The sequence below is a fragment of the Thunnus thynnus genome, chromosome 6 (genome assembly GCF_963924715.1).
Source record: "Thunnus thynnus chromosome 6, fThuThy2.1, whole genome shotgun sequence".
Lineage (NCBI taxonomy): Eukaryota > Metazoa > Chordata > Actinopteri > Scombriformes > Scombridae > Thunnus > Thunnus thynnus.
In genome coordinates, this window is record NC_089522.1 from 3,063,863 (window position 1) to 3,090,810 (window position 26,948).

At 42.1% G+C, this 26,948-nt stretch overlaps 1 protein-coding gene across 4 annotated transcripts; it reads left to right on the plus strand.

Annotated features, from left to right (window-relative positions):
• Positions 1-217: 217 nt before the first annotated feature.
• wu:fa11c10 (protein FAM110A) lies at positions 218-26,948 on the plus strand. Of its 4 annotated transcripts, none has more exons than XM_067591308.1 (3): positions 218-373; positions 22,987-23,379; positions 23,789-26,948. In XM_067591308.1, the coding sequence occupies exon 3, from the start codon at positions 23,799-23,801 to the stop codon at positions 25,218-25,220; it is 1,422 nt and encodes a 473-aa protein (XP_067447409.1). In that variant the 5' UTR covers positions 218-373; positions 22,987-23,379; positions 23,789-23,798; the 3' UTR covers positions 25,221-26,948. The 4 variants fall into 4 exon arrangements, with proteins under 4 accessions (XP_067447409.1, XP_067447411.1, XP_067447410.1 ...); XM_067591310.1 differs by lacking the exon at positions 218-373 and adding an exon at positions 6,192-6,237; XM_067591309.1 differs by lacking the exon at positions 218-373 and adding an exon at positions 12,401-12,605.

A 26,948-nucleotide genomic window follows, 5' to 3' on the forward strand; every position in this document is an offset into this window, starting at 1 on the left:
AACCGCGACCGTACCAAAGTAGGGGATAATTTTAGGGGTGCGCCAAATTTCTTTCTTAAAGAAACTACGTAACGTAAACGGATTCATCATTCCACAACCACTGAATCGACATTTACTCGAGAGTATTAATCTATTAACCATGCACGAGATTGTAACGCTTTTCATAAGTGTATGTTATAAAACCCTAATTGTTGCAGTGTTCTTGTAGTTCATTTATGGTATCAACCGCGCCAACATTGAACGTTTATGTGAAAGTGAATCCTGCTCATGTCTTAACGTTTGCTTGTATTCAGAAATACTGGCTTCAACACATCTTATACGACATTTAAACACACCTTCTTCGTTTGGCCGTGATAAACAGCTGTGGTTACAGGTAAGTAGTTTTTTTTAAACGAAATTGGTATCCTAAAACAATAAATGAACTAAACTTTTATCACGACGTTAGCATAATAAAAATGTAACGTTAGCTGAACAAAAAAATGAAAAGAAACGGGTCTGAACTCGCCAAGTGATCGTTTGCAGTTGGTTAGCTAACTGTTAAATGTTTCTTTGAAAGTAACAGTTCAGAGAAACTAGCAAGAATATTTTGTTTCTTTTGACACATGGCACATGACAAACATGGCTTCTTAATATTCTTCCCATTCAGCAGCAAATAATTTGGTTTTTGCGTTATTGCTCCAAGGTGTGCAACATGGCTACTGTTTTGTAGGTTAGTGACTCATAATTTAGGTGCTCTGTTCATTCATGTCCCATTCAGCCTGCAGTGAATCTATAATCTCTCTGAGATCATCTCAGTTCCTCTGTAATTCGCTGCAGATGATCCTACTGGGGAGGTGAGGTTGGGAAATCAGGCCTGGCTTAGCTGGACTCACAGAGGAGTGTAAAAAGGTGTGAGGTAACATTGTTATGCGTGTTGCATAAAATGAGGCAGACCACTTGAGTATCAGAGGATGTAAATCTAGTCTGGCTTAAAGGTCACATAAGGCTTCACCCTCTGTGGTTGTTGATATATTTACACTCAAGTTCTCGCCAGGGGGAGAGGAGAGCAGTTCCTTTCTCTCCATCGGAGGAGGAAGTTCAGGCCTGAAATGTACTGCTGTTGAACTGGAAGTCCCTTCCTGTATTGTTCAGGCTGCCTTGTCTTTGAATAAGCAGGTTGAGTCCATAGTCTGCTTAAAAATCAAGATCTTTGAGCATTTGACTGCACAGGTTGATGTATTTTTTTTAAATAACAGAATTCTGTAGTAAAGGTCTATAGTTTTTTTTTTTTTTTTATACAACTTAGGCATTGATGCATCAGTATTATAAAATCTAATAATTGCACGAGTATTTCTTTTAGTGATTGTTCTGGGTATCTCAGCAGAATGAGTATTTTTACTTAAATACTTTTTGGAAATAACACTTTCTTACTCTTACTTTAGTTGGATTTAAAATGTCTGGCTTTTACATGTTATGTACTTGTGTTCTTACTTCTCTCACCGCTGAGTAAAGCATGACAAAAAAGCAAACCAGCCACAATATATGGGTTTGATAATTGGCTCATTCTCACTAAAGAGTGAACTTGATGTGTAAAAGCTGTTCACCTTGGGCAACAGCAACAAAAACACCACCTTGTAATTTCCATTCTTAATCATTCCCAGTCCAGGAATGTGCATCCTCCAGCTTAGAAATGTTCAGTTTGCTTGTATGTGCAGAGTTTTTTTTTTTTTTTAATGGGCCCCTCAGTGAGCAAGCGTTCATCTTGGGAAAAACAAGAACAACAGTAGGCTCACACTGACAGGAACTCTGACTCTATTTCTTATATCTTAATGGAAAAAGCATAGCACTTTTCAAACGTTAATAACAGCCTGTGTCAGATTGCATATAGCAGTGTTGCAGAACTGCCTACTGCTATTCACATCTGTCTTTTGAAGAATCTGCAGAGACTTAGTTTCCTTCATTTAGACAAGGGGATCCATCAAATGGGAGGAAGAGCATGGGTTGGTGATGTCTGGAAAGAAGCTTATGGGGGTTTTAACTAAAGACAGAGGCCCACCACAACCCACTAGTGTCCTGTCCAGGGGGTGTACTTTTACATCAGTGCTATCGATGCTGAACTAGGCTTCTGCTTATGTAATGTCGGCTGATTATACTCCAGTGGTAACACAGCCAGTGGAGCTTAAATTGGCTTGATCAGCAGCTTTGCAGTGCCAGTGGGCAAAATATTAAAGTTACGTTAACTACTTCTGATTAATCTTACAGTGATTTGCCTGAGGGAGAACTATAGTCGGTTGAAACGTTGCTAACAAATAAAGAAAAAGGGAGAGCGCTGATTCAGTGTGTGGGTACTTTTTGTATCTAGTTGAACTGTTCTTTGTATCCAGCACTTACCCCACTTAGGTCTTGTGGATGTGCACATGACTACTTTGTTTTAATCTTACAGTGAAACAGGAATTGTAAGAGACTGATTGCTCATAAAATGTAATCTCTTCATTTTGAATTGATTTAATTTCTTTGCAGTTGATTGAGTAGTCATTCACTGATTGGCACATGGAAACAGCAGTTTTTTTGCCTCCACATCTTGAGACATGTTGACTTGTCATTTACAGCACAGCAGACTAGACAACACAGCTGAAACATAATGGATTATAATCTATCTGCAACTGTTTTGATCGATCAGTTGTTTAATCAATTTTTTCATGCAAATGCAAAATATTTTAATGTTGCATCTTCACTGGTGTGAGTGTTGCTGCTTTTCTTAGTTTTTATATCATTGTTGATTGAATATTTTTGGGTTTTGGACTGTTGATCTAACAAAACAATTTTAAAGGGGCCATATTATACCCATTTTCCACAAGTTAACACAGTTCCCTGTGGTCTTAATAAAATGTATCTGACATGCTTTGGTCAAAATACCACAAGGATCACAGCACATTTTTCACCCGTAGCTTTGCTTAGCCTAGCTTTGCCCCATGTGATGTAAGAAGGAGCATCAAATGTGAATGGCTTGTTGAATCAGAAGAGTACAGAGCAAGCCAGCCCTCACCAAACTGACTGTGTGGTCTTATTTCACAGTTTGTGTGTTAGTAGGCATATCAGATATCCAAATACATACGCACAAGTTTTTCATAATATGGCCCATTTAAGATGGACTCTGTGAAATGGTGATAGGCGTTCTTTGACATTTCATAGAAAAAACTATTAATCAATGAAGTAAGAAGATAACTGGCAGATTAATTGATAATGAAAATAATAATTAGTTGCAGCCCTACACTGAACACATGTTTCTGACTTTACCTTGTGGAATTTCTCTGATAGTTGACTTCTTGGCAACAACCAGGGTAGTGAGAGGTGACATTTATTACATGTTTGCGCTCAAAAATAAAAGTCAGAGATGAACAATTTTGTTGCAAACACACACTTAGCATTATGATATGTGTGTGCTTGTGCAGTGTATTGTATCGTAGACTATTTTCCAGTGTGTCCCCATGTCTGAGGTTTGGTTCATGAGGTTTGCTGTCTCGGAGGCTCTCAGAGTGTTTTTTTTTCCTATCCTGTTGTTTACTTTCTCAGTATTTTGGTCCTAGCGGTGGTGATGCCTCATTGTGAATTTAGCTGGCCTGGGAAAAAATGAGGGAATCCTTTCTAATTAAGGACTATGGTAGATGTCAGCGGGGGTAATATTACAGTTGGTGCCTAACATAGCTGCCACACAGACAGACACACTGGAACATTTAATCTCGACTGTTACATCAGCCTGCTGAGATGGCGTGATGGCATGCTTAATAGAGTAACTAACCGCTGTGGCTAATGGTGGTGATGTTCTCTGTCTTCTCCGGGCTCATCCAAAATGGCTACATGACAGCAAGGCTGTGATTAGCTAGAAAATATCATATTTTTCCTACCAAACCTACATACCATCCATCACAATGAATAGCCAGCAAATGATAGTGTAGCCCATGCTAGATTATGCTCCACTGGCTGTGGCCTATAATATTGTAGTCATTGTCGCAGAACAACATAGCAAAATGTGTTTGTGTTTGTAAATGTATCCCTTTTAGTATAGAATACAATGAGTGCTATTTCTTTTTTTTTTTTTTTTAAATTTTCTTTTTATTTGCCGTTTTCACATACATTCTGCTTACAACTGGTACACAATGTCGTATTCTTTTCTCCATTCCTAGTATTATAATATTATTCATTTAAACATAACAGTCTTCCTTAGTTTTTTACTTTGGATCCAGATAGAGAACAACTGTGCCTACTCATACCTATCAAGAGAAAAAGTAAAATAAAATAAAATATAGAATATATTATTCATATACCTCTGGCTATGTATCCATACATGGATACATATACACATGTCCAAAGCACAACAGTTATTCACAATCTTCCATACCTCATAGCCAGTTGAATTAACAGAGTTCTACCATGTGATCGATTATGCATATATTGTGAAATAGAATAAAATTTAAAAAAACAAAAAAAAAAACAAACGAACCATAAAAGAAAACAGAACCTTTCAACATCTGTAGCTATGAAATATGAACTAGGGGTCTTAGTTCCTATGATGTACATCTCAAATAAAGTCTGATCTAGTTGGTTTTATGTACTCTACAATGAGTGCTATTTCAGTGTTTCCAGTAGAGTGGCTGGTGTGTTGTGTTTGTAGGTGCCACACTGCCCTTGTTGCAGAAATAAGTAGAGTATTATTCATCATGTTGCAGGGACTGAGTCAGAAGCTGCATTGCTTCAGTTCTCACACTTGCTGTCTGGCTGCTGTCCAAGTGTTGCATTGTTTTGCTGACCGTGCCAAGTCTTGCTGTTGTCTGTCTCTGTGTTTCTCTTCCTGTCTCCCTTTCTCTGTTTCCCTGTCTATCTGTCTCTGTGGCTGTCGTCAGTTCTCCAGTGCCACCTGTATTCGGCCTTTATTTCAGCTCTGAAGGAGCTTTTTCTGTGGGTTTATCGGCGCTGCCATGTGATGATGAAGTCATCTTATGTTGCCAATCCTTTTTCAGACCAGGCAAAGTAATCTGCTCCACTTGGCCAGAGTATGCAACACAACCACGCACACACACATACAGTCTGGCATTATGCAACCCTGTTCTAAGCACCCATTTCAGTGTAACAGATTCCTCATGTATTGATTAAAATATCACAAGCATTAAAAAGATACACATTTGAATGCACATGTACATACATGAACAGTGGTGAAAAAAGTATTGAGATCTTCTTGTTCCTTTAGTTGGATGTTTTTTCAGTGTGCAGGATGATATATGTGCAGAGATTGACACTAGAAGGCTGTTTTCACATTCATTTGCTGAAAGTGGAAAGTTTCTCTGTACTCATTGAAAATCCAGTTTTACTGGGTGGGCCTATCAGCATGATTTGTGACATCACAACTGGTTTGGAGCCAATTGTGGTCCAGCATGCAACTTAAACAAGATGCTGTTTTAAGGATTTTAATGAGATAATTAAATACGTAGAGTATTTTATATACATCTTACAATATGTCTGGAGGGGATCTTTAAGTAAAAGTACTAATCCCACAATAAAAATATAGTTAAAAAAGGTTTACTTGTAATCACGTAAAAGCAGCAAAATGTACTTAAGTATCAAAAGTAAAAGTTAAAGTAAAAAGTAAAAAACTTGTGAAGTGGAGGAAGGGCCCCTGTTATTATTGGATCATTATTAATTATTACAGATGCATAAATGTGCAAGGATTATTTTAATATTGAAGCTGGTGGAGGTGGAGCTAACGTTTACTACAGTACATAGCTACTGGTGGATAGCCTCATATAAGTTTAAGGGGGACAAAATTAGCACCAGCCACCAAATTTGCTTCACTCACCAGCCAAAAAAACAATGGTAGTCTATTGAGTGGCCGGTAATAATAGCCATTTAGGCGGTGGACAAAAAAGTTAATGTTGCATCCTGGTTCTATATGTAAGAATTATGAAGCAAGTATCATTTTTGCACACTCCCAAGTGCCTTGTCTCTCTCCCGCTAACGTCAAGAAACGACCAGCATCTATCACGACGAAAAAAGTGCTATCCAACTAGAAACACCCTGCAAATATTAGCTCTCCAGCTAATGCGTCAGCTAGCTGCCTCCATCAACCACCACACATTTCACAACAAAACACCCATGCAATGACAAGTCAGCCACTCCCGCAGCTAACATCATTTCCTCAGCAAAGGAGCAGAAAACAAGCCACAGCGTGTTTCTCCCCAGCCACAGGGGGCTGACTGACTGAGAGTAAGAGATGCTTTGAAGAAACACGGTGCAAAACACAATGTTAGAGATCTTTTATGTTATTATGAGAAGTGTAAGCAAGGAAAAAGACATCACCTGCTTCTGCTCGCTCCGCACACAAGCAACAGGACGCTGACTGCAGTTCACTTAATGGCCACCAGTGTCACTAATGAGAAGGAATTTCTAATTTCCTACATATAGCACCTTTAAATGATCATGTTTTCTATGTCAAATCTTGATATTCAAAGTTACTTGTAACTACAGCTGTTAAATAAAAGTAGTAAAAAGTACCATACTTGTACTCTGTAGTAGAGTATAGTAGAAATATAAAGTAGCATAAAAGTGAAATGTTCAACTATGGGACACCTGCTGTCCCATAGTCTTAGGAAATGGAACAACAGAGATTACTTTCATGGATAATTTCACTCGAGTGTTTTATTTTGGCTTCTGCATAACAGTTTCTCCAAGATGTGATGTCTCACTTTTAAAGAGAGCACTTTGTAGAGTTGCCAGCACAGTCAGGTTAAGCCCTCTGTGGCCCGAATATCCTAGACAGTAGGAGTCATGTGGCTGGAGTTCACAGCAGTCATTGGGTCCTCCCAGTTTGTGCTAGTCTCCCCCCTGAGGAATGAGGTCAGTATGCCTCCTTGTCCTGGCAAGCTGTGTCTCTCTCTTTCTGCTGAACTCTGGAGGTCAGCGGCTCAGGGCTCACATGCAGATTCCTCACATGCAAACAGCTCGTCTTGTGTGACTGAGCGAAGGTGTGAGCCGGAGAAAAAACTGACAGCGCTTTGCTCGATGAGAAGTGACATAGAGACGTAGAGAGGAGGACCTTGTGTGATGTTGCTCATTTTTTTTCAGTGCAGTTGACAGCTGAGCTGACCTCCTTGTGATGAAAACTGAAGTAGATAAGTCTTGCACTGATCTACTTAAACGGGGTGTTTTTTCCGCCAGGTGAAGGCGCACAAGTGTTGTTTCTGTCTGCTGCTATTTTTATGCAAACAGCCCACACATAGAGTCATTAATCATAATTGGGACTGTGACTGGGAACCAGACACTTAAGGCTGAATCAACAATGACAACGCAAATAGAATTTCTGGTTTGATGAGCTTTTGTGTGTCTTTCATACATTGCTAGTGTGCTTATCAGTTTGTCTGTATGAATCCCTACACACCCTGTATGTTAGGAAGAGCATTTGTATGTTTATGTGAATACATGCGGGTGTGTTTGCTCATGTATTTTTAGAGGATCTCTCTTGTCATTCTTTGCCTCTCCCTTCCAAGACAAACGACGGTCTAGATGCCAGCCATCCTTTCATCATTCCCTCCTTTTTTTTCCCATTCCCAGAAGGCCATGTTTCCTCACAGCACGTGAGACAGACTCTGCCCTTTTGCCTGTTGTCAGCGCCTCTGGCTGTTTTGAGGTTGCTGTTTAGCAACATGCTTCTGGTTTAACCATTATTTGCCCTGCCCCCTCACTGACCTACTAACCAGAGAGCTCAAACAAACTGATTCTAACATGTCTGTGTGTTTATAGATCCCTGCTGCTGGGATCACGTCTACCATACTGTCTTTATGTAGCCGCAGACCTTCTACAGAATGACACGTGAGGGTATCGCAGTTCAAATGAACCGAGAGGAAAAGGTCAAAGGTTTGGTTGGCAATTGTGTTGTCGCAAAATCAGTTTCCTTTTCTTTGATTTATAACTGAAGGATCCTTAGTTAGTGAAAACTAAAGAAGGCAGCATTTGCTTTAGTTAAAATGTAAAACATAACTGATGATGATTGGGTGGTAATGCAGGTTTCCAGTAACCTATTGTAGCAGAGAGAATAATGTCCACTGGCCAAGCCGGCTGACTTCCTGTTGGCTCCCTGCACGCAAGAATGAGATAAAATAATTTAAACACACAGTTCCTCTAGACTTTCCAAATGTTATTGGACTGAATAGATCAAATTCTGTCAATGAAAAAGAACATTTTAGGGTGTTTGTGACACTCACAAAAAAGGCTTCACAGCCCAGCGCTGTTCCTGGGGGCTTGGCTTAATGAGAGCAACATGTTGCAGAAAACCTGAGCTTTTACAAGCTGGGAAAAGTTGAAACAGTTAAATCAGTCAGGTGGGGATGTGTGACCCAGTGTGTTTGTGAATCCACATCAGACGTGAGAAAGTTCTACTGAATGGTAAATGGACTATACTTTTGTAGCGCCTTTCTAGTCTTCCGACCTCTCAAAGCGTTTTTACACTACGAATCACATTCATCCATTCACACACATTGACAGCCATCAGAAGCAATTAGGGGTTAAGTATCTTGCCCAAGGACATATCGACATGTGGACTGGAGGAGCCGGGAATCGAACCACCCACTCTACCTCCTGAAGTCTCCATCCAATCATTTTACAGCAACTCCAACCTCCATTACAGCTTCAGTGTTCTCAGAACCAGCTGTCCCGTCACAGACGACAAGCGTACAAACCGTGTTCACCAGGCTGAAGAAGATCAGAAATTTTCTGTGGAGATTAGAGCTGCAACGATGAATCAATTAGTTGCCAACTATTAAATTAATCGCCAACTATTTTGAGAATTGTTTATTTGTTTTGAGTCTAAACGTCCAAATTCTCTCATTTCAGCCTGTCAGATGTGAATATTTCCTGCTTTCCCTTCGTGTTCTATGACAGTAAACTAAATATTATTGAGTTAAAGATGTCACCTTGTGCTCTGGGAAACAGTGACTGACATTTTTCACCATTTTATGACATCCTATGGACCAAACAACTAATCCATATATAATCATTTATCAATAATCATTTGTTGCAGCACTACTGGAGATTACTCTTCACCAAGAACGCCTGAGCATAAAACGATGTATGTTCAAGAGCATCTCTGAGTTGTTTAGGACTGTTACATTTGATGAAATAGAGACATATGGGTGATAGACACCAGAAAAAGCTGCTTGTGCGGATTGTTCTTGAGGAAAACCTAAAAGCTCGCTCACTAATGATTGGAACATGCTAGATATGATCATAATCAGCTGATCCTACAGGATGTGTTGCGGTTACAGCAGTTGAAGGTACGATGTCCCTCGGAGCACTCAACAGTTCATTGAGAGGGTCAGCAGGGACATTAATATGCCTTATTTTCATTCAATACAGAGTTTTCTGTGCTGCAGGGCTGTACGGTTTGTTTATCTACCATATTTGTTTGAAAAAGGGGTCACAGGCTTCGAAACAAGTCACATGTTGCCCTGAAGAACTCTTAATGTTTAAACAAGCCGAAAATATTTGCTGCCTGTTTGCAGCACGTTGGAGTATGTGACTGTCAACATGCATTGAATGTCAGCGCTCACAAGGCCTGAGAAGAAGACCCTCTAGAAATTTGAATTTCAACTGCCATCTCTTATCATCTGTAATTTATATGGCCAAATTCAAGACATGAATTACAGATGTGAGCAGATAAGTATTTGGAGCACAAGCATGTAACGTCTTGTGCTTGTGACATTACAAGCGTGCTCTCTGAGAAGTTTACTTCATTTTCTCAAGAGGATTTATTGTAGTTTGGTGCAGTTTGGTATCTTCACCAAACAAGGATGCTGGGTGACAGAGATGGGGCCTGCTTGGGCATGCCAGTGTGTAATGTGAGCAGTAATGCAAGACGTTAGACTGTTGAATTGCTGCATTTGTGGAATGTGTGTGTGCACTAGTCACGGAGCTCATGATTCTGGTATGAGAGGAAGGAGCTGCAGTAACTTTACTCTTGTAGCGGTCACTATAAAAAGACATTTCCAGCTGATGAGTCAAAAAAAGAGAATTGTGAATAGAGCGAATGGTGTGTGTTTAGTAAACATCCAGTGGTGCATCCGTAAAGACTCGTCATATTGTGGGTAAGTGAGTGTGTGTGTGTATCATGGATCACTGAGTATTTCACCAAATGAGAAGGCACCACACACTCACACTAATACTCTTAATCCACCTGCCTCCTCTATGTCTCACAGCAAAGGTGTGTGTTCTCATGGGGCTGCATTACTACTGCCACAGGGCCGGCTTGGATGCTCACAGGGTATTATGTTGAGATTATTTCCCCCTGGCACAAAGATTGTGTGGCTGAGAAAGAATGACAAGAGAGAAGGAGGAGGAGGACCGAAGAGAGGAATGAGACAAAAGGGGGAAAGAAGAACATGAAAGGGGAACTTGGAAGACGGGATGGATGGGGAAGTAGAGATTTGAGGGGAAAATGGATAAAGAGAGAAGTGGACGTGTGGTGAAAGATGATAATGGATAAGAGAAGAGATGATGAATTTGTGATTATCAGCCAGGATCAGTGTACGGAAGGAGTGGAGGAAGGAAGGGAGGAGAATGTGATTGATGGTGTTAATGGAGGTAGAGAAAGTGTCAAGATTTGTTGACACGGTATAAATATTTATTGTCCCATCCCGTCCACTCCCACTGTGTGTGTTTTTGACTCCAGAGCTGCCAGTAGCTTTCCTCTACAATGAGTGGAAGTCTGCTCCCTGCTGCTGCTGCCGCTGCCTCTGGAGAGTCACTGACCACTGCGTGTGTGTGCGTGTGTGTGTGTGTTTGCCTTCAGACTGTGGGTGTGAGTGCCTGAACCTGTGTGTCGGTTTGTATACATGTGTTTTAGTGTGTGTGTGTACCACAGGGAGGTTCGTCTGGTGCACCCCGCCCTGCTGACTCCTTTAAATAAGCACCACTGTGTGTGTGTGTGTGTGTGTGTTTGGACTGTAAGGAGCGAGGGCAGCTCAGCCACTGTGCTGTGTGCTGGAAGTAAAATAAACTACTGATAGGAATGAAGACAAATACATTTACTGATTTTATTTTTTTATTAACTTTTTTTTTTATTAAATCTTTATATAGAAACTCAAGAGGTATTCCAGTAGTTATGGCTTCTCCTCAACCACCGTTTTGCCGGCCCTAATGACAGGATATCCTTGACCACACCTCCTTCATAATGATATTCTTTTTTCTCTCAATTGCCTCCCGTCTATGTTATCATACTTCCCTTCCCTGACTTTTCTCACTTACTAGAAAGCATTGTTTATTACCTCTATTGGAAAGGAAAAAGGCTAATGTCATCTGATATTACTGGTAGAACATTACCGGTGTTTTATTTGGATGCTGTCAGAGATGTAATAGATACTTTCTTATGGAGCTGTAAGTGTTTTATAAGGTAATATGTCTGGTCTTATTCATGGGAAGTGTCAAACTTGTGAAGTGTACAAAGAGGTTTTATGAGTACTCTTCTGATTTTAGTATTGCACTCCTATAACATTGTCAGACTCGTGATGGACAGTTTTAAAAAAAAAAATCCGAATTGATGCAGCAGAACCAGAGATATGGTCTTTTTTATTCCATGCAATCTTGTTCCTTGTTAAAACGTGGTGCCTACATCACCCGCAGTGTAGCTTCATTCACTCGACTCTACAGATTCTGGTATGTTATGCTAGCAGCGGCCAATATAGATGAGGACTGGGTAGTAGTAGTCTTCTGCCCCAACCGTTGTGACTCAAGTGACATCACTTGAGGCTTTATCACACACAAAAGGCTTTTAAATTTTTTTTTACATATGCAGTAAAACTCTCCAACACCTGTAACACTCTGATGAGTGAAATTGATGGAGTTTCCCTTTAAAGTTGTGTCTATTCTGCTGCACCTGCTGCTGGGCCTTTCTCAGGAAAAACCTTCTTGAGAACAGGAAGGATGCATTGTATACTTTCAACAGTTTGTTTGGAATAAGCAGAAAAAGACAGTAGTTCTCATGAGAAGCGATTAAAATCATGGCTGTGAAATCACACAAAAGTGTGCATTACAGAAACTGTTAAAAAAAAACCTTCACAATACTATTCACACAGTGTACTTAACAGCTGATCTCTGATATGTGTCTCCACTCCTCTGCATCAAAAGGGTTAAAAAAGAAATGATTCACTCCATTTGCAATACATCATTACTTGTTCCAGTCCCCTAGGTAGTGGAAATGACACTTCAAAAGAAAAGACCAGGTGACTGAGAAAGTGTTGGGAAAATCATGTGGCTGCGAGGAAAAGCTCCTGCTTCCTTCTCTCCCAAACTCTCTTCCTGCTTCTAGACACAGGGGGTGGAGTCTGTCTGAGCAGTGGGAGGAGAAGGAAGAGAGTGTATATATTAGCCTAAGGAGACGTTCAGGTTACTGTTCATTTGGCTCACAACACGCAGGAACGCACTACACACACACATACCGGCACTCTGGCACTCGTAGCAGCTGAAGGCAGCTGTGTAGGTTCAGAGTTGCTACCTGCTTCTTTCACTACAACTCGTGACTGTGGTGTTTTTAAAGTTGATGCAGTCTGGTTTTTTTCCTGTGTTGCAGGGACCAAAGACATAATGTAAGTAAACTTTACCTTCTGTCCTGTTTGAGCACATCGGAATGCTTGCAGTGTGTAGACGCAGGGTTGTGTGTATGTTAAAAGAGCCTGTTGCTCTGCCAGGTATTAACAGCAACACTCATACTTTGCATGGGTTTTTTTTTTTTTTCAACATAATTTAGTGACTTATGCTTTTGGCTTGCTCATGAAAAGACATGTAATCATTTGTCGCTAATAGTATCTTAAACATAGGATATTAACAAGAGGATCTTTATTGTGTCAGTTTGGAAAAGTGTTGAGAAGAAGTGAAAACCTCCGTTATAAGAGAAGCAGCTATTGTCTCTTTCTGTGTCCCTGCTTGTGCTTCCTTGTCCTTGAGATAGAATGCCAAATCTAAAAATACTGATCTTGATTATAACATTTGGCAGCTCTGCTCTGGGACTATTTTCATTCTCTCAGCCCTCTCGTCTGTAACAGGGTGAGAAGCTGTGCGACAGGCTGGCAGAGTGGATGTACTGTACCTCGAACTAGTTTGATGTTGACGTTTGATTTCAAGCAGAAAGGGAAAGTGTTTCCAGAGCGTTATCGCGCCAGAGGTGCTTCAGTTTATCTGTGTTGATAAAGATCAAAGATCAGAGTCTGATTAGCTCTTCTCTCTGAGATGTATGATTTGTTATTAAGGTCATATGTATTTGGTTGAGATAGAAGCACAGACAGCATGTCATTGTCAGGCTGTGAGCTAAAACAAACAGAAACTCACTTTTTCCTGAGCACCTCTCTCTGTCAGTGGAAAGCTTCTAAAGGGTTAACATTTGGAGAATGAGTCCTGTGTGCGAGTGTGTTTGTACATGTGAGTCCAACCAACGATGTGTGTCTGTGTGTGTGTGTGTAAAACACTCCCTGTAGCCAAGCCAACAGTGAGGCCTAGCCATCGAGGCGACTCCACAGTGACCACTCTCCCTCCCACCCTGCGTGGTGGCTCTATAGCTGACTGAGGACAGCAGTATGTTATTGCGTCCACGCCTGCGTGACTCTGGAATGTGTTTATCACCGTGCTGAAGGGGGATATATTTTTCTCTCTCTCCTTGTATTTTTCATTTCTCCTCAGGCTTTACTGTTGCAGCATGGAGCTGTGTATGTGTGCATGTGACAGTTCAGTTGTATGTCTTTAAGTATGCAGTTGGTAGTTGTGTGTGCATGTGTATGTGCCCATATGTCCCTAGGTGTGTGTTACCTAACCGAGAAGCTGTAGCTGAGATGCCTCCAGCCGCCAATCCAAACACACACACTTATACTGATTTCTTCAGATCTGCAGATCAGTTTGGGCTGTTTAATAGTAGTTTTCATGATCAGCAGAAATGATTCGCTGTATCAGTTATTTCACCCTCTAGAGGATCAGCAGTGCCAGGATCTCTACAGGCATTGTAAATCTGAGGGGTTCTAATCTTGCATGCTAGTTATCCAGTGAAGGGAAAAAAAATCAACCAACATCTTATCATTATTATATCTGGAATAGAATGGACCTTTTGTACCTCAAACACGACATAAAGTTGCCTGTCGTCATTCGAAATGTACAAGAATCGGTTGAATTTTGTGTTGTTAATCATTTTGTAAAAGTGTTGCTTTTACAGTGTTGATTTAATTTGGAAAAGAAACTTTCCGTTAAACATCTTGAACTTGATAGATGTACATATTAGTATCATGATAAACCAGTGCATTGGTGGTTGTAAACGTGGTCTTCAATCCTGCAATCGTTCCAGTTTCCAGTGTCAGAATTGGGAATTGGGGGAGCTGTGTCTGTCAATCTCAGTAACTTTCCAAAACTGACATAAATCTAACTGAACTTATTACTGAACTAACCTGTCTGTGGAAGATTAAAATCCCTGTCTTCCTCCAAGATACATAAGTGTGAGGCAGTGTAAAAACATAAATATTGATCATTTTATTCTAGATGTTGCTGTAATAGATTGGGATAGGTTTCAGCTGATACCTTATGTTGAAGTCACATGGAATCTTCTTTTGAGTGAATTTATTAAAGTTGGTGATGAACATGTCTCATGGAAAACGATGAAAGTTAAAGGTAGAATATCACCATGTATTTCCCATGGATTAGTTCTGATTTGATAAGGAAATTTCTGTAAGACTATTTGTCTATCTATTTGGTCACTCCCTTTCATAAAGGAGGAGACTAGATCTTAATAATTACAGACTGATTTCTATTATTTGCACTATAGCTAAAACATTTAAGAAGTTTCAATATTTTATCCCCATTTCAGTCTGATGTTCATTCTATTTTTTCTACTACTCCTGCCCTTGTAAAATTTTCCGATGATATGTTCTCATCCCGAGACAAAAGTCAATTTACAGGTGAAATTTGTATTGATTCAACCAAAGCTTTCGATCAGGTTGACTATTATCATCTTCTTGATAAACTTGATGCTATTGGTATTGGTGTTAATTCTTACCTCTATAACTGTTGTGTGTGTGTTTCTTTTCATTACAATCAATCTGATTATTTAACTGATGAAAAGGGTGTACCTCAAGGATCTTGTTTGGTACTACTTATATTCTTAATAATTCATCTGCTGAGTTGGCTGTTATTTTACTGATGGGTAATAGTTGATACATTTAAATATATTGGACTTTGGATTGATTCTGAATTTTCTTTAAAGTCTCTCATTGATTTAAAATGCTGGTCTCAGAACACTATATCGGTCAATTTTCTTACTCTCTGAGTTGACTTTTGATTGTTTTGTGTGGTTGGATTGTTTAATCTACTATCATTATTATTATATATTTATTTTATGTTTAAATATTTGTTAACTGTCATGCTTTGAAGAAAAATAAAATAAAATCATACAACAGGACATTCATGCACAATTCAGCAGCGTTTGGCCAGCTGTGTGTATGTGAGCATGTTGTCAGGATGAGCCCTCTTTTTTTTCTGTCTTTACGCAATTATATTTGTCACTTCTCATATTTACAGCCTAGTCCTCCTAAGTTCCTATGTTGTGGACACATTATTGAATCACTTTTTTTTCCCTACTTGGCTAATGTGGGCACATGGCAGCAGATGTTCTAATATGTTTGTCTTCGCTGCCAGGTTTAGTTTTCCTGAGGGAAGACTCAGCCACCTGCTCTCCACTGATTACCTACTCAGTCAAAACTCTCTCCCCGACACACTCACACAGAAAATGAGGATGCTGACATTCACGCATGCACATATACCCCTCCCCATCCCACCCTTGGGTGTAATCATGCATGGATGTGTGTGTTTCCTGGGGCCACAGACGCAGACAGTGATGGGGCAGAGGTGGAGGGTGGGGAGCAATGGATGGAGAGAGAGGGGAAGGGCCATACAAAGATGGGGCTAGATGCTATAATAACTGTCTGCTTATGGTTCAGTGGTTGTTTTTGCAGTTGACTAGACCCTAGTGCATATAACAGTTGCATAACCCTGTAGTCCAGACACTTCAGTCATGCATGCCAGTTGAGTTCTCGACCCAGCCGAGAGCTGTTTTCTGTAGGAAGTGAGCAGCGTGATCAGAACTGATCGCTGCAGAGCTCTGTGTGGTGAAGGCAGGGCGTTGAGGGTCGAATCCTCTGAGCTCTGTCTTCATTATCTGTCTTAGGAGCTCCCTAAATCACTCCTGAGGGGGAGTGGCTGATAACCTTTTGAACTCTTCTTTAAAGCTTTTTATTGACTTAAAAACTGAAACTGAAGTGTCCCTCGGGCTAATGGGCTGAGCTTGTGTTGCACACTCACAACCTGATCGGTTTAAACCCAGGTTGTGCCCCATTTCTCATCAGGTTAGACTATCAATCAACCAGAAGACACTAGCAGGATGCTTAACTGAGTTCATTAAGCCTACAGTGTGTAAATGGTAGCCATGATAAGAGTTGGTCAAATTTTGGAAAGGTCTTTCAGTACTTCCTCTCTAGGTTAGTTCCTGTCCAACATCCTGTTCCACAGTTCCTCATTCTAGCAATAACACGTTTCAGTCCAGTTTCTGTGATTGTCTTTGCATTCTTGACATATTTTCTTGACTTAATGATGTTTTCTGCCAGCGTAAAGTGGTAATGAAAGGTAACGGTACATTATTGTTGGTCAGGAGGTCAATTTGAGTGAAATGTCTCAACGACTGTTGGATGGATTGTAATGAAATTCGGCACAGACCTTATTGTTCCTCAGAATGAATTGTAATAACTTTGGTGATCCCTGACTGATCTAGTGCCATCATCAGGTCAGACTTTTCATTTTGTCCAACTGTGATGCAGTTGAAAGCTCCGGGAAAAATTTGTAAGTGGACCTTAAGTTGGGAATGTCTTTTCAAACAACTATTTCCAAGGTGAAGAATGAACTTTGATGCATGTCTCTTGTCTAGTAAAGACGCAACTGATAATAATATAAACTCCCTGTACCCAGACAATGGAGCAAGAGACTGAAAATTGTGCCTCCTATTCTATTTATTCAATTGAGAATCAATTCAGACATTGAAGAATCAGAATTGAATCAAATGGTGAGATTCCCAAAGATTCCCGCTCCTAGTTGATGCTGAGTGTATCCCTATTATATATATATATATATATATATATATATATATATATATATATATATATATATATATATATATATATATATATATATATATATATATATATATATATATATATATAATGTTTGTGTTGATGGTCAGTGCTGCAGCTCACCTCATCGTGTGATTCCTCTACAGTGGTTACCAGTGCATTGTGTGCAGGCTTCATGGCAAAGTCCAAGTGTGCAGAAATAGAAGGACTAAGAGCACCGTATAACAGGCTCAACCTGCGGGTCACGCCGGACACACACTCACTGACTCACACACACAGTCAGAAGCGCATGTTTGTTTGTTTTTTCTGTCTTTCTCACACATTCCCTGTTGTGAAATGCGTCATTGTTTCCTGCTCGTCCCTCCAGTGGGCGACAAACCTGAGAAATCACTGCTGACTAGCTCACCCCCTTCTCTCTCACTCTCTCTCTCTCTCTCTCGGGGTGAAGGTGACTCTTCCAAATGTATGATGAAGGTCGTTGTTTAGCGTCACCAGCTTCAACATTTCAGCGGCTTTCATCTCTTACTTCACAACTTCACTTAACTGACACTTGAATCGACACTTACATTTCTTTCTGCACTTCTATTTCAACACATACCTTTACAAGACTCATAAAAGATGTGTTTGCTCTCTTTTTCTGAGTTGGAAGAAAGGGGATTTTGGGTGACACCTCTTTAGATGAGGTCCCTGTTGTGTTATTTGTACAATCCGGGGTCAATGTCCGCTGGGACCAAGGCCACTGTGACATGACAAGCCAGCTGGCATCCCAGAACACACACACATGAACACGCCTTATTCCTGTCCCACAATGTTTGGAGCCTGGGAGTGCTGCATCTTCCTGTGTTTTTGTCATGTTTCAGGACGTTTTCTAGGAAGAAAACGTATGAAAACTATCAGATATTGTTTCTCTTTCCCTTTCCTCTCTTCCTGAAAGCCATTTCCTCACGTGTTGCTGTTTGCTGTCGATTCAGTCACTCCGTAACTAAGTGTTTAAAAATATTGGTGAGGCAAATCGTTCCCAGTCACAGGCTTTCCCTATAATTAGTCTCATGCCAGCTGGTTGGTAGGTGACCATAGTCAGCTGTGGTAAAGTGCTGCTCATCTCTCCCTCCTCAGCTGGAGGAGGCTGCAACAATTCTGTTCATAGAGATCCCGACTTCTATCTTTCCTTTTTTTCTGTCTGTCCAAACATATTCACCTGCACATAATGAAACACACTCACACACACACACACACACAGCAGACTTCATAAGCTGTACCATTACCTGCTAATAAGGTGGTTGGAAAGCCAAATGTAAAAGCAGTCAGATTCATAACAACATAGCAGTTAGCATAGTTTTATGATCATGGAACAGTTCAACAGTTTCCATTGTGAAACAGAAATCTCATTCCTGGGTCTGTCGCTGTGGTCGGTCGCCTGCGGTGCGCTTGTCTCTTTTGGAGACATCAGCTGTTTGTGTAACTGCAGAACAGAACATGAATGGAGAGCAAAAGACTGGGCTGAGGGATGTTTTTGTTTCCTTAGGAAGTTATTCCTAACTCACACTTTCTCTGTCGCTCTTTCTCACGCACACACACACACACACACACACACGCACGCACACACACACAGATCCGTAGACTTGTGGTGGCGCTTGATTAATTCACACCTTGGTCAGTGGCAGGTAGAAGTACAAGCAGGGATTCAGGCCAGAATCAGCCCTGCATTAAAACGGCACAGGAGGCTGCGTTGGTGGGGGCGTGTTGTTTGACGTACAGCTGGGATGATGAAATATGATCCTGGAAGTCCAGTTGGAGTAACAGATTTAGGGTTGCTAACTAGAGCTGTACCTGACTCACAATGTTGTCAGTCGAATCAGATTTGGCTGTTCAATATGAAAATTTGACTATTTGTTCCTTTTTTCTTTTTTTTTCCATTTTTTTTCATATAGACTGTCTGGCAATCAGAAAATCCATTAGCATGAGTTTCAGTGATGAGTTAATTAAGAGCTATTTTGTCTCTCAATTGATTAGTGAGGATCATGTGAGGAAATGAGGATCACTTGTACATTATATGTGTGGCAACAAGCAATGTTTTATTGAACTGTGAGGTTTTTGAAGTAGGTTTGGTGGGACGTTCAAGGTGACGTATAGTAAACAAGTTAGCCCTCGGAGTGAATGCGTGTTAACTACGCTAACGACGGATCACAAATGGGCAACAACATTTTTTGACAACACTACATATCAAACAAAAGCCAGAGACTATGTTGTATTAAGCTCTAAGCAGAAGGCAGAAGATAACATTATCTTGGAGCCTGACAAGCTCAGGCAAGACCTCTCTTCCTTCTGGTTGAGATGATGTCCATCATGACCTCCTGGAAGGTGGCTGTCTCCTCGGCCTGCTGCTGGGTGTGCAGCCCTGTCTTCTCACTAAACTCTCAGGTCCGCAGCCGCCCGTACCCATCGCAGACATCTTCCTTGATTTGACAGAACGACTGACCACATCAGTCCACAACCCAAAGACATTCAGTTTGCTGTCATAAAAGATTAAAGAAACCAGAAAATATTCAAATTTGAGAAGCTGGAATCAGGAAATCTGGACATTTCTTTACTTCATTTCATAGTTAGCAACTAATTGTTGCAGCTCTAAACAGATTTATGTGTTTGAAGGCTCATCAGAGGCCACAACAAATTTGTTTATAATATTCACAGATAGGATTTTGCAACTGCAAAGTTGGAAAGTTATCACCGTGACAACTACTTCATTCTTTTGTCACAAAGTAAACAGCAGAAACACAGTGTTCAAAAACAGCAAAAGTTCAGCCTGACGACCTTGTGTTGTCTTGTCTTTGCCTCTTTACCTGAGTCAACGGTTTCTCCCTATTCAAGTGAATGAGAGGCCTGAACGTGGCTTAACGGCACTGTTTACACACACTTTTGTCCCATGATAGAGTGAAGAATACAGTGATATGACTGATAGAGTGAGGAAATGAATGACAATAGCTGCTGTCTTTAGGACTATGTAGAGTGAGAATATTTGCATGTAGACGACTGTTCTCAGTACCGAGCTTTAAAGAAGGAAGGTAACTGGCTTTACATTTACACACTTACACATCTGATGTTGTGGCATGAATTCATTTAACAGTTTTTATTTGGCCCTTTAAGTCCAGATTTCTGGAGCCCTGCATTGACAATAGTTACTGTTAGTAATTCAAAATCTTTCATTTCTCCATCTCCAAACTGCATCCATGGCTAACTTTTAGGTCCAGAAAGGTAACAAAGGGAGTGAATGATGACTGGATCATGGGATTATCAGCTGAAATGGGTTTACGTGGGTGTGAGAGGGATCTTTGTGTGTGTGTGTGTGTGTGTGTGTGTGTGTGTGTGTGTGTGTGTTTGCAGGCACAGAGCTAGTGTGTGTGGTTGTTTAAAACCTTGTGTTTTGTGGTGTTGAACTAGGAGATATCCCATGATTCCCTGAAACAATTATTTCCCTTTGTGTTGGTGTGATTTGTCCACAATAGCGCTCATGTTTAAAGTGTGTGTCAGAGGCCTGTTGTACACCAGCGGGGATGAACCCTTTAAATGACATGATGGTATGTTTGGAGGGTGGTATGTGTACACTTTTTAGATCTTTATAACCCATTTAGGATTCTGTCAAAGTATTTGTCATTTACTCAATGGAAAACTGCAGCCAAAGGTTGGTCGTTCCTAAAGAAATAAAGCTTTTGTGGACATGAAAAGGCTCCAAATCTGAAGTGAAAGGATGTTTCTTTCAGTCCAGGTCTATTTAAGAGTAATGAAAAGGCCGCAGCATACTAAACCTGAGCTGATTGAGCTTTCTGTGACCCGACGTTTGTCTTCACTGTAACTGTGAACAGATTTCTAGGAATGGACATATATATACATACAGCCATTTCTATAATTACCTATAGCTATTGGAGTGCAACTGTTGTTTTCAGTGTATAGATGGTGAGGCAGGAGGCTTTATGCTGGAGATCTAAGGAGATTTTCAGGAAAGCCTTTAAGTGTTTTGGAACAAGAAATATTAGCCAAATGTACTTGTAACTGACATATACTGAGAGTCAGAACAGTCTTTAATGTCTTCTTCTGATGAATGTGTGTTTTGTGTATTCAGATACTCTCCACTGACCTTCAGGGCTGGATACTGTAAGCACAAAGTGTCAGTGTCAGGCTCCAGTTTCTACTGTGGTGTAAACATTTTCTCTAGCAGGTGGAGCGCGGCTGTTGTGTTGTCTTGTGTTGTGTGTGTGTGTGTACGGGCTTGTTGACAGACAGACATTCATTTTTTGTGTTATCTAATCATTAAAAGTTCAAGAATCTGGAGACAGGTGTGTGTCTTTGATAGGCTAAAAATCCAAACCGGGGTGATGTCATCATCTCCTGTGCGTCTTCATCTAATGGGTTTCTGTCTCCTTCTAAGTGAAACTAGCTGAACAATCCCGCCTTTATTTGTTCATCATCATCCTCTGTGATGCAAATCTTTTAATTTAAGCCCGACTATTTTGGTAAAACCCTCCTTTGGATTGTCAGAGGGTCAAGATGAAAGCAAAGCGTGTGACTGTGTGTGTGTTGAAGTACTCGCACCTGAAAACAAGTGTGTGTGTGTCCAAGTGTAAGCTGTCACAGTTGCTTTTGCTGTCTCCCTGACTAGTCTGCTGTTCAGGGATGAGAGAGGGAGACGGAGATGTGGGGGGAAAACAAGGTCACATGTTGAGGGAGAGAAGAAGGAAGATAGCTATAAAAAGACTAATTAAAAATATGCGGATGGATATGTTGGAGGTAGAGGTGAGGAGGAGGAGGAGGAGGAGGAGGAGGGGGAGAAACGATTGTGATGTAACCCGGGAGTGTACTGTTGTAAATGATAAGGAGGGGGGTTGGGGGATGGAGAGAATTGTTTTTCTGAGAAAGCTTGTGGAGAAAGAGGGCAAAGAAAGATGAACACTGTGTGTGTCATCAGTGCTTTAAACTCCTAAAACTAAGAAATAATACAGAAGTTAATTGGCTGTTATAGAAACACGGGGACAAACTTGCAGTCTGTCTTTGATCAGATGTCTTTGTCTCTGAACTAGTGTTGCATTTATTAGGCCACATATAGTTTGTAGACACTGTAAACATTGAGCGCATTGCGCTACAAGCATCAAGCCAAATGGTTAAAACACAAATTGAAGCATAATTCGATTTTAAATCTGTTAATCCTCTATTGTTAGCCGTGTTGTTCACACACCATCCGCACTTTGTTTCTACTTGTGCGGTGATGAAGACAAAGAGCAAGAGGAACAGTTGTGTAGGCTTTCACAATGTTTTTTTCACAATGTTTTCATAGCGCCCTGCTGAGCTTGATGCAAGTCAATGTAAAAAATTGCAGCTGTTTTGCCCATTGCCCTCCTCTCTTTCTCCCCCCCCCCCCACTTTCTCCCTTTCAAAGAATTTTCATTTGAATGAAAACCCTGCCTCAGTGTTTTGTTGTGCTCCGAGGGGGGAGGGGTCCAATTGGTCAGAATCCCTTTCGAGGTGGACCAATGCGAGCTCGACTCCCGCCTCTCACCCCGCCCCCCGTGCCCCACTGAGGCTCCCGACCTGACATGCGATTGGCCGGCTGGGAGGAGCCAGACGCAGTATTAAAGCCTGTCCCGTCTGCTCCACTTCAGTGTTGAAGAGAATCCCGTCTGTCTGCCGGAGTGTGTGTGTGAGTGTGTGTGTGTGTATCAGTGTGTGTGGATGCTTTTTATTAATGAGAGACGGACAGAAGAAGAAGAGAGCGCTACTGTTATCTGACTTGGATTTTGTTTCCTTTTGCTTTAACCCTCTCCAGGACTGTGGGGCTCTCCAGCTGAGTTTTGTGAGGGATCACAGCTGGACAGACCAGGCGGGCAGAGATCGTGACGGGGATCATAAAGGCTGTTGTGTCGGCTGTATTGTTGCCGGCAGACCTACCAGACCTGCATTTTGGTTAAAGAGCTCCCATCAGCTGCACTGTGGCTGACCAGTGACCCCGATCCCCAGCCTAACCCCATCTGGGTCACCACTGAGCTAATAGAGGTGGGTCTGGCCGGGCCTGATGTGGAATTTGACCCCGACTGACCCTGTCCCACAAGAAGCCTTTCACTGAGCCCAGACTGGGAAAAGGAAGGATAAAAGAGCAAGAGGGGTGACAGAGTAGAAAGGAGGAAGAAAAGGAGAGGCGAGAGCAGCAGCACAGCGACCGGTAAGGAAGTTGAAGGAGCTCTGGGACCGAGGGTGTGAGGGAGGAGGGTGGAGGAGGAGGAGAGTGGGAAGAAAAGAGAGACTACAAAAGAGCTATTTTCTCAAGCTTAGAGAGGACATGTGAGAGCTCCAAAAGGATGTTCGCTGACCATTAAAGTCCCACTCTCAGCCACCTCCCCTTCTGTCAGTCTTTCTGCTTGTCTCTACCCTGTTTAGCTTCATGTCCGTGACATTCCAGTTCTCACATTAACACTATAAATCTTTTTTATATTTATCATAATGAATACAGAAGTGAGTCATTCTCTTGTTCCCTCTCTCACCTCTTGCTCATTCGCTTTGTTTTTCATTTGTCCATAATTCTGTTTCAAAAACATTGTGACTGACAGAAAATCTTTCTCCCTCTCCGTCAGCTTCTTCAGCATGCCGGTGGAGACCCTGCGGCCCTCAGACGGCCGTCTGGCCGGGGTCCCCTTCACCTCTGCCATGCCCTTCAGGATACTTAACAAGGGTCCAGATTACTTCCGTCGCCAGGCTGAGCCCGGGGCCCGTAAATTGAGTGCTGTAGAACGTCTGGAGGCTGACAAGGCCAAGTACGTAAAGAGCCAGCAGGTGGCTCTCACTCGCCAGGCGCCTGTCAAGCCGCCAATCATCCGGAAGCCTCTTGTTCCACCAGGGATGATGCTCCAGTGCCAGATCAGCACTCCTCCAGCCCGAAAAGTTCCCCGCTGCCCAGCTGATGTGGAGAATGGAGGAGGGAGAGAGGGGCCAGGAGGGAGACGAGGACCTGCTCTTAACTTGGATATTCTGAATAACCTTATCAATGATGTATGTGATGGACCAATGCCCTGTTCCCAGTCCTCTTCCTCCACCTCCCCCTCATCCTCATCTCCTTCATCAGGGGCTAAGAGCATCGGCAGCAGTCTGTCAGCAGAACAGGAGAGGAGCAACCGACTTCTCAACAACCTCAAACCATTACATCATGGCACCAACAACTCCTCATCCACCTCTTCTTGCACTTCCTCTCCACTTAACAACAACCTCGGGACCCCCGCAGCTGAACCCACCCGTCGTCCACCCCCTATCCCTGCACGAGCACCCCGCATTGTGGTTCCGGCACCCTACAGCTCTCCTAACTCGGTGACAGTTCGCAGGGTGGATGTTCGGCCTCACGCTGAGATAAGGAAACATCAGAGGCCTCAGCTGCAGCCCCAGCTCAGGCCTAGACAGACTGCCCAGGGCCAGGTAGCACACCCCCAGGTCCCACCACCGCCTCCTCCAGCCCCTCAGAACCAACCCCAACCTCACCCTCAGCTCACCACCCCCGCACAAAACCTGCCCTCCCCTCCAGCCTACCTGCCGCCCAGTCCAATGCTGATCCGAGCAGGTGTGATCCCACCAGCCTCCCCCGCTTTCACCCGTCTATCCAACGCCAGCTCCAAGGGCTCTGCCCGTAAGCACCCGTCCTTGCACCGCTCCAAGTCGGACCTGAGCGACCGCTACTCGCGCGCCACAGCCGACTTGGAGCGCTTCTTCAACTACTGTGGGCTGGACCCGGAGGAGGTGGACGGGATGGGCGGAGTGGAGCGCTTCACGAGAGCCAACTCGGACATAGTTTCCATCTCCAAGCTCCGCAGCGTCAGCACGCCCAGCTCGGAGTGCGGGGACGAAGCCGAGCGGGCGATGGAGGACGGAGGCGACGAGGACGACGAGGACGGGCCCACCAGAGCCAACGAGCGGGTCCCCTACGGCATCTCTGTCATCGAGAGGAACGCTCGAGTCATCAAGTGGTTATACGGCATCCGTCAGGCGCGAGATGCCAACAGTGCTGTCTCTAACGTATAAGACTAATGACAGCAAAGGACTTGAAAGACAAAAACAGGGAAGCAGTACTTTTTGTATGTCTGAAGAAGGGAAGCCCATCTGTTCATGCTCTGCTGCCTTACATCACCTTTATGGATATTCCAGTAGTTTCTGTTTCCTGTGAAGACTCACTTGTTTTGGAAATTACTCATCAGTGATTTTTATCTGGGCCGCAAGTCAGAGCTGCTTCCCTTGGAGACGAAACGGACAATACATTTCCCTTTTACTTCACTTGTATAATAATATTGGTATTTGAAAGCAATAATAGACTGGTATAAATGATGATGGTGAGGATGAAGGCAAGAGGATGCTTGTGATGTGGTTTCTCATGCTAAGGTACTCAGTGTGTGTGTGTGTGTGTGTGTGTGTGTGTGTGTGTGTGTGTGTGTGTGTGTGCGTGTGCGTGTGTGTGTGTACCAGAAAGCTACGCAGCACAAAGCCAGACTGGAACTTGGCTAGAGACTCTTACGCTACACAGTACAGTGACTGTCGAGCAAGCCAGGAAGAGAATCATGTCGATACTGTGAAACTTCACACACACACACACACACACAACACACACACACACAAAAGCTTCCATTTGTATTTTCAAAAACCTTTTCGGCTGCAAGACTGTTATACAAATCTCTGTCTGCATGTGAGTGAAACAGTTGTACACATTTCTTTTACAGTATGTCATCTCAACAAAGCACATGCATTAATCTCACAGATAATCACTTCACAGCACAGACGTACATTCAGGTCAGTTACAGTGAACACGGTAGCAGCTGCAGTTAGCGCCTGTCTGCGTATCCCACTGTAACATCGTTTATTGCGTTTGCATCTGAAACACGGTCTCATGTCTTGGATTATGCTGCACTGGTGCGGTGAAAGAAATCTGTTTACTATGTATGTCTTGGCACGGATGAGAGAGCAGGTCATATGATGAGGGATGATCTCATAAGTGGATGGTTGAAGTAAGTGTAGCATGACAAAGTTATTTGGTCTCCAGAGTAATGGAGAGAAAATGAAAGGATGGGTAAAATGAAAGGCTGAAGAGAGTATACTGGTGGATAATAAAAGATATCTATGGTATATAAATATGTCTGTGGATCTGAAAGTGTCTCAGGAAGATGGCATACTAATGAAAATGGACCAATATTTATTTGGAAAATGTAATTTAATGTATTTTTTAATATTGGACAACTTTGTGTACAGAATTCAATCTTTGCTCTGAAGTGCAATCTGATCATATCTACACATCTACATATCTACAGTATATGTAGGGTCACGGTTAAATTCATACACATATGTACCGATAAATACAGGCACCAGTCACATGATCAGTGTGAATGTTGTAAACAGGGGAATGCTACGAGTGATCACTGCTCTGTGGGGAGCTTTAAAGAAAGCGATACTGTTGTGTATTTATTTGAGAGGAGATCTGTCTCCTCTGTACAAGTTCTCCACACTCTGCATCTACTTCCTTTAGCTCTTCAGGATATTCAGTATGAGCACCAGTCAGGTTTTTCCTCTTCGTGCCTATCCTGTCGCAGGTAGAAGAAGAGCAGCGTACAGTGGCAGTCAGATCAGAGGGCTGGAGAACACGACAGAACAAAGTGTGCTGTTGTATCCGGCGCTGGATGCCCAAAGAGTCTTCAAGTGAGAGATCCAAAATGCTTTACCATGGTGTATTCTGAACTAGTAATAAAAAAAAAAATGTTAAAGTAC

Excerpts from the sequence above, each read along its gene's own strand:
- wu:fa11c10 (XM_067591308.1), top strand. The coding sequence starts at position 23,799 with ATGCCGGTGGAGACCCTGCGGCCCTCAGACGGCCGTCTGGCCGGGGTC.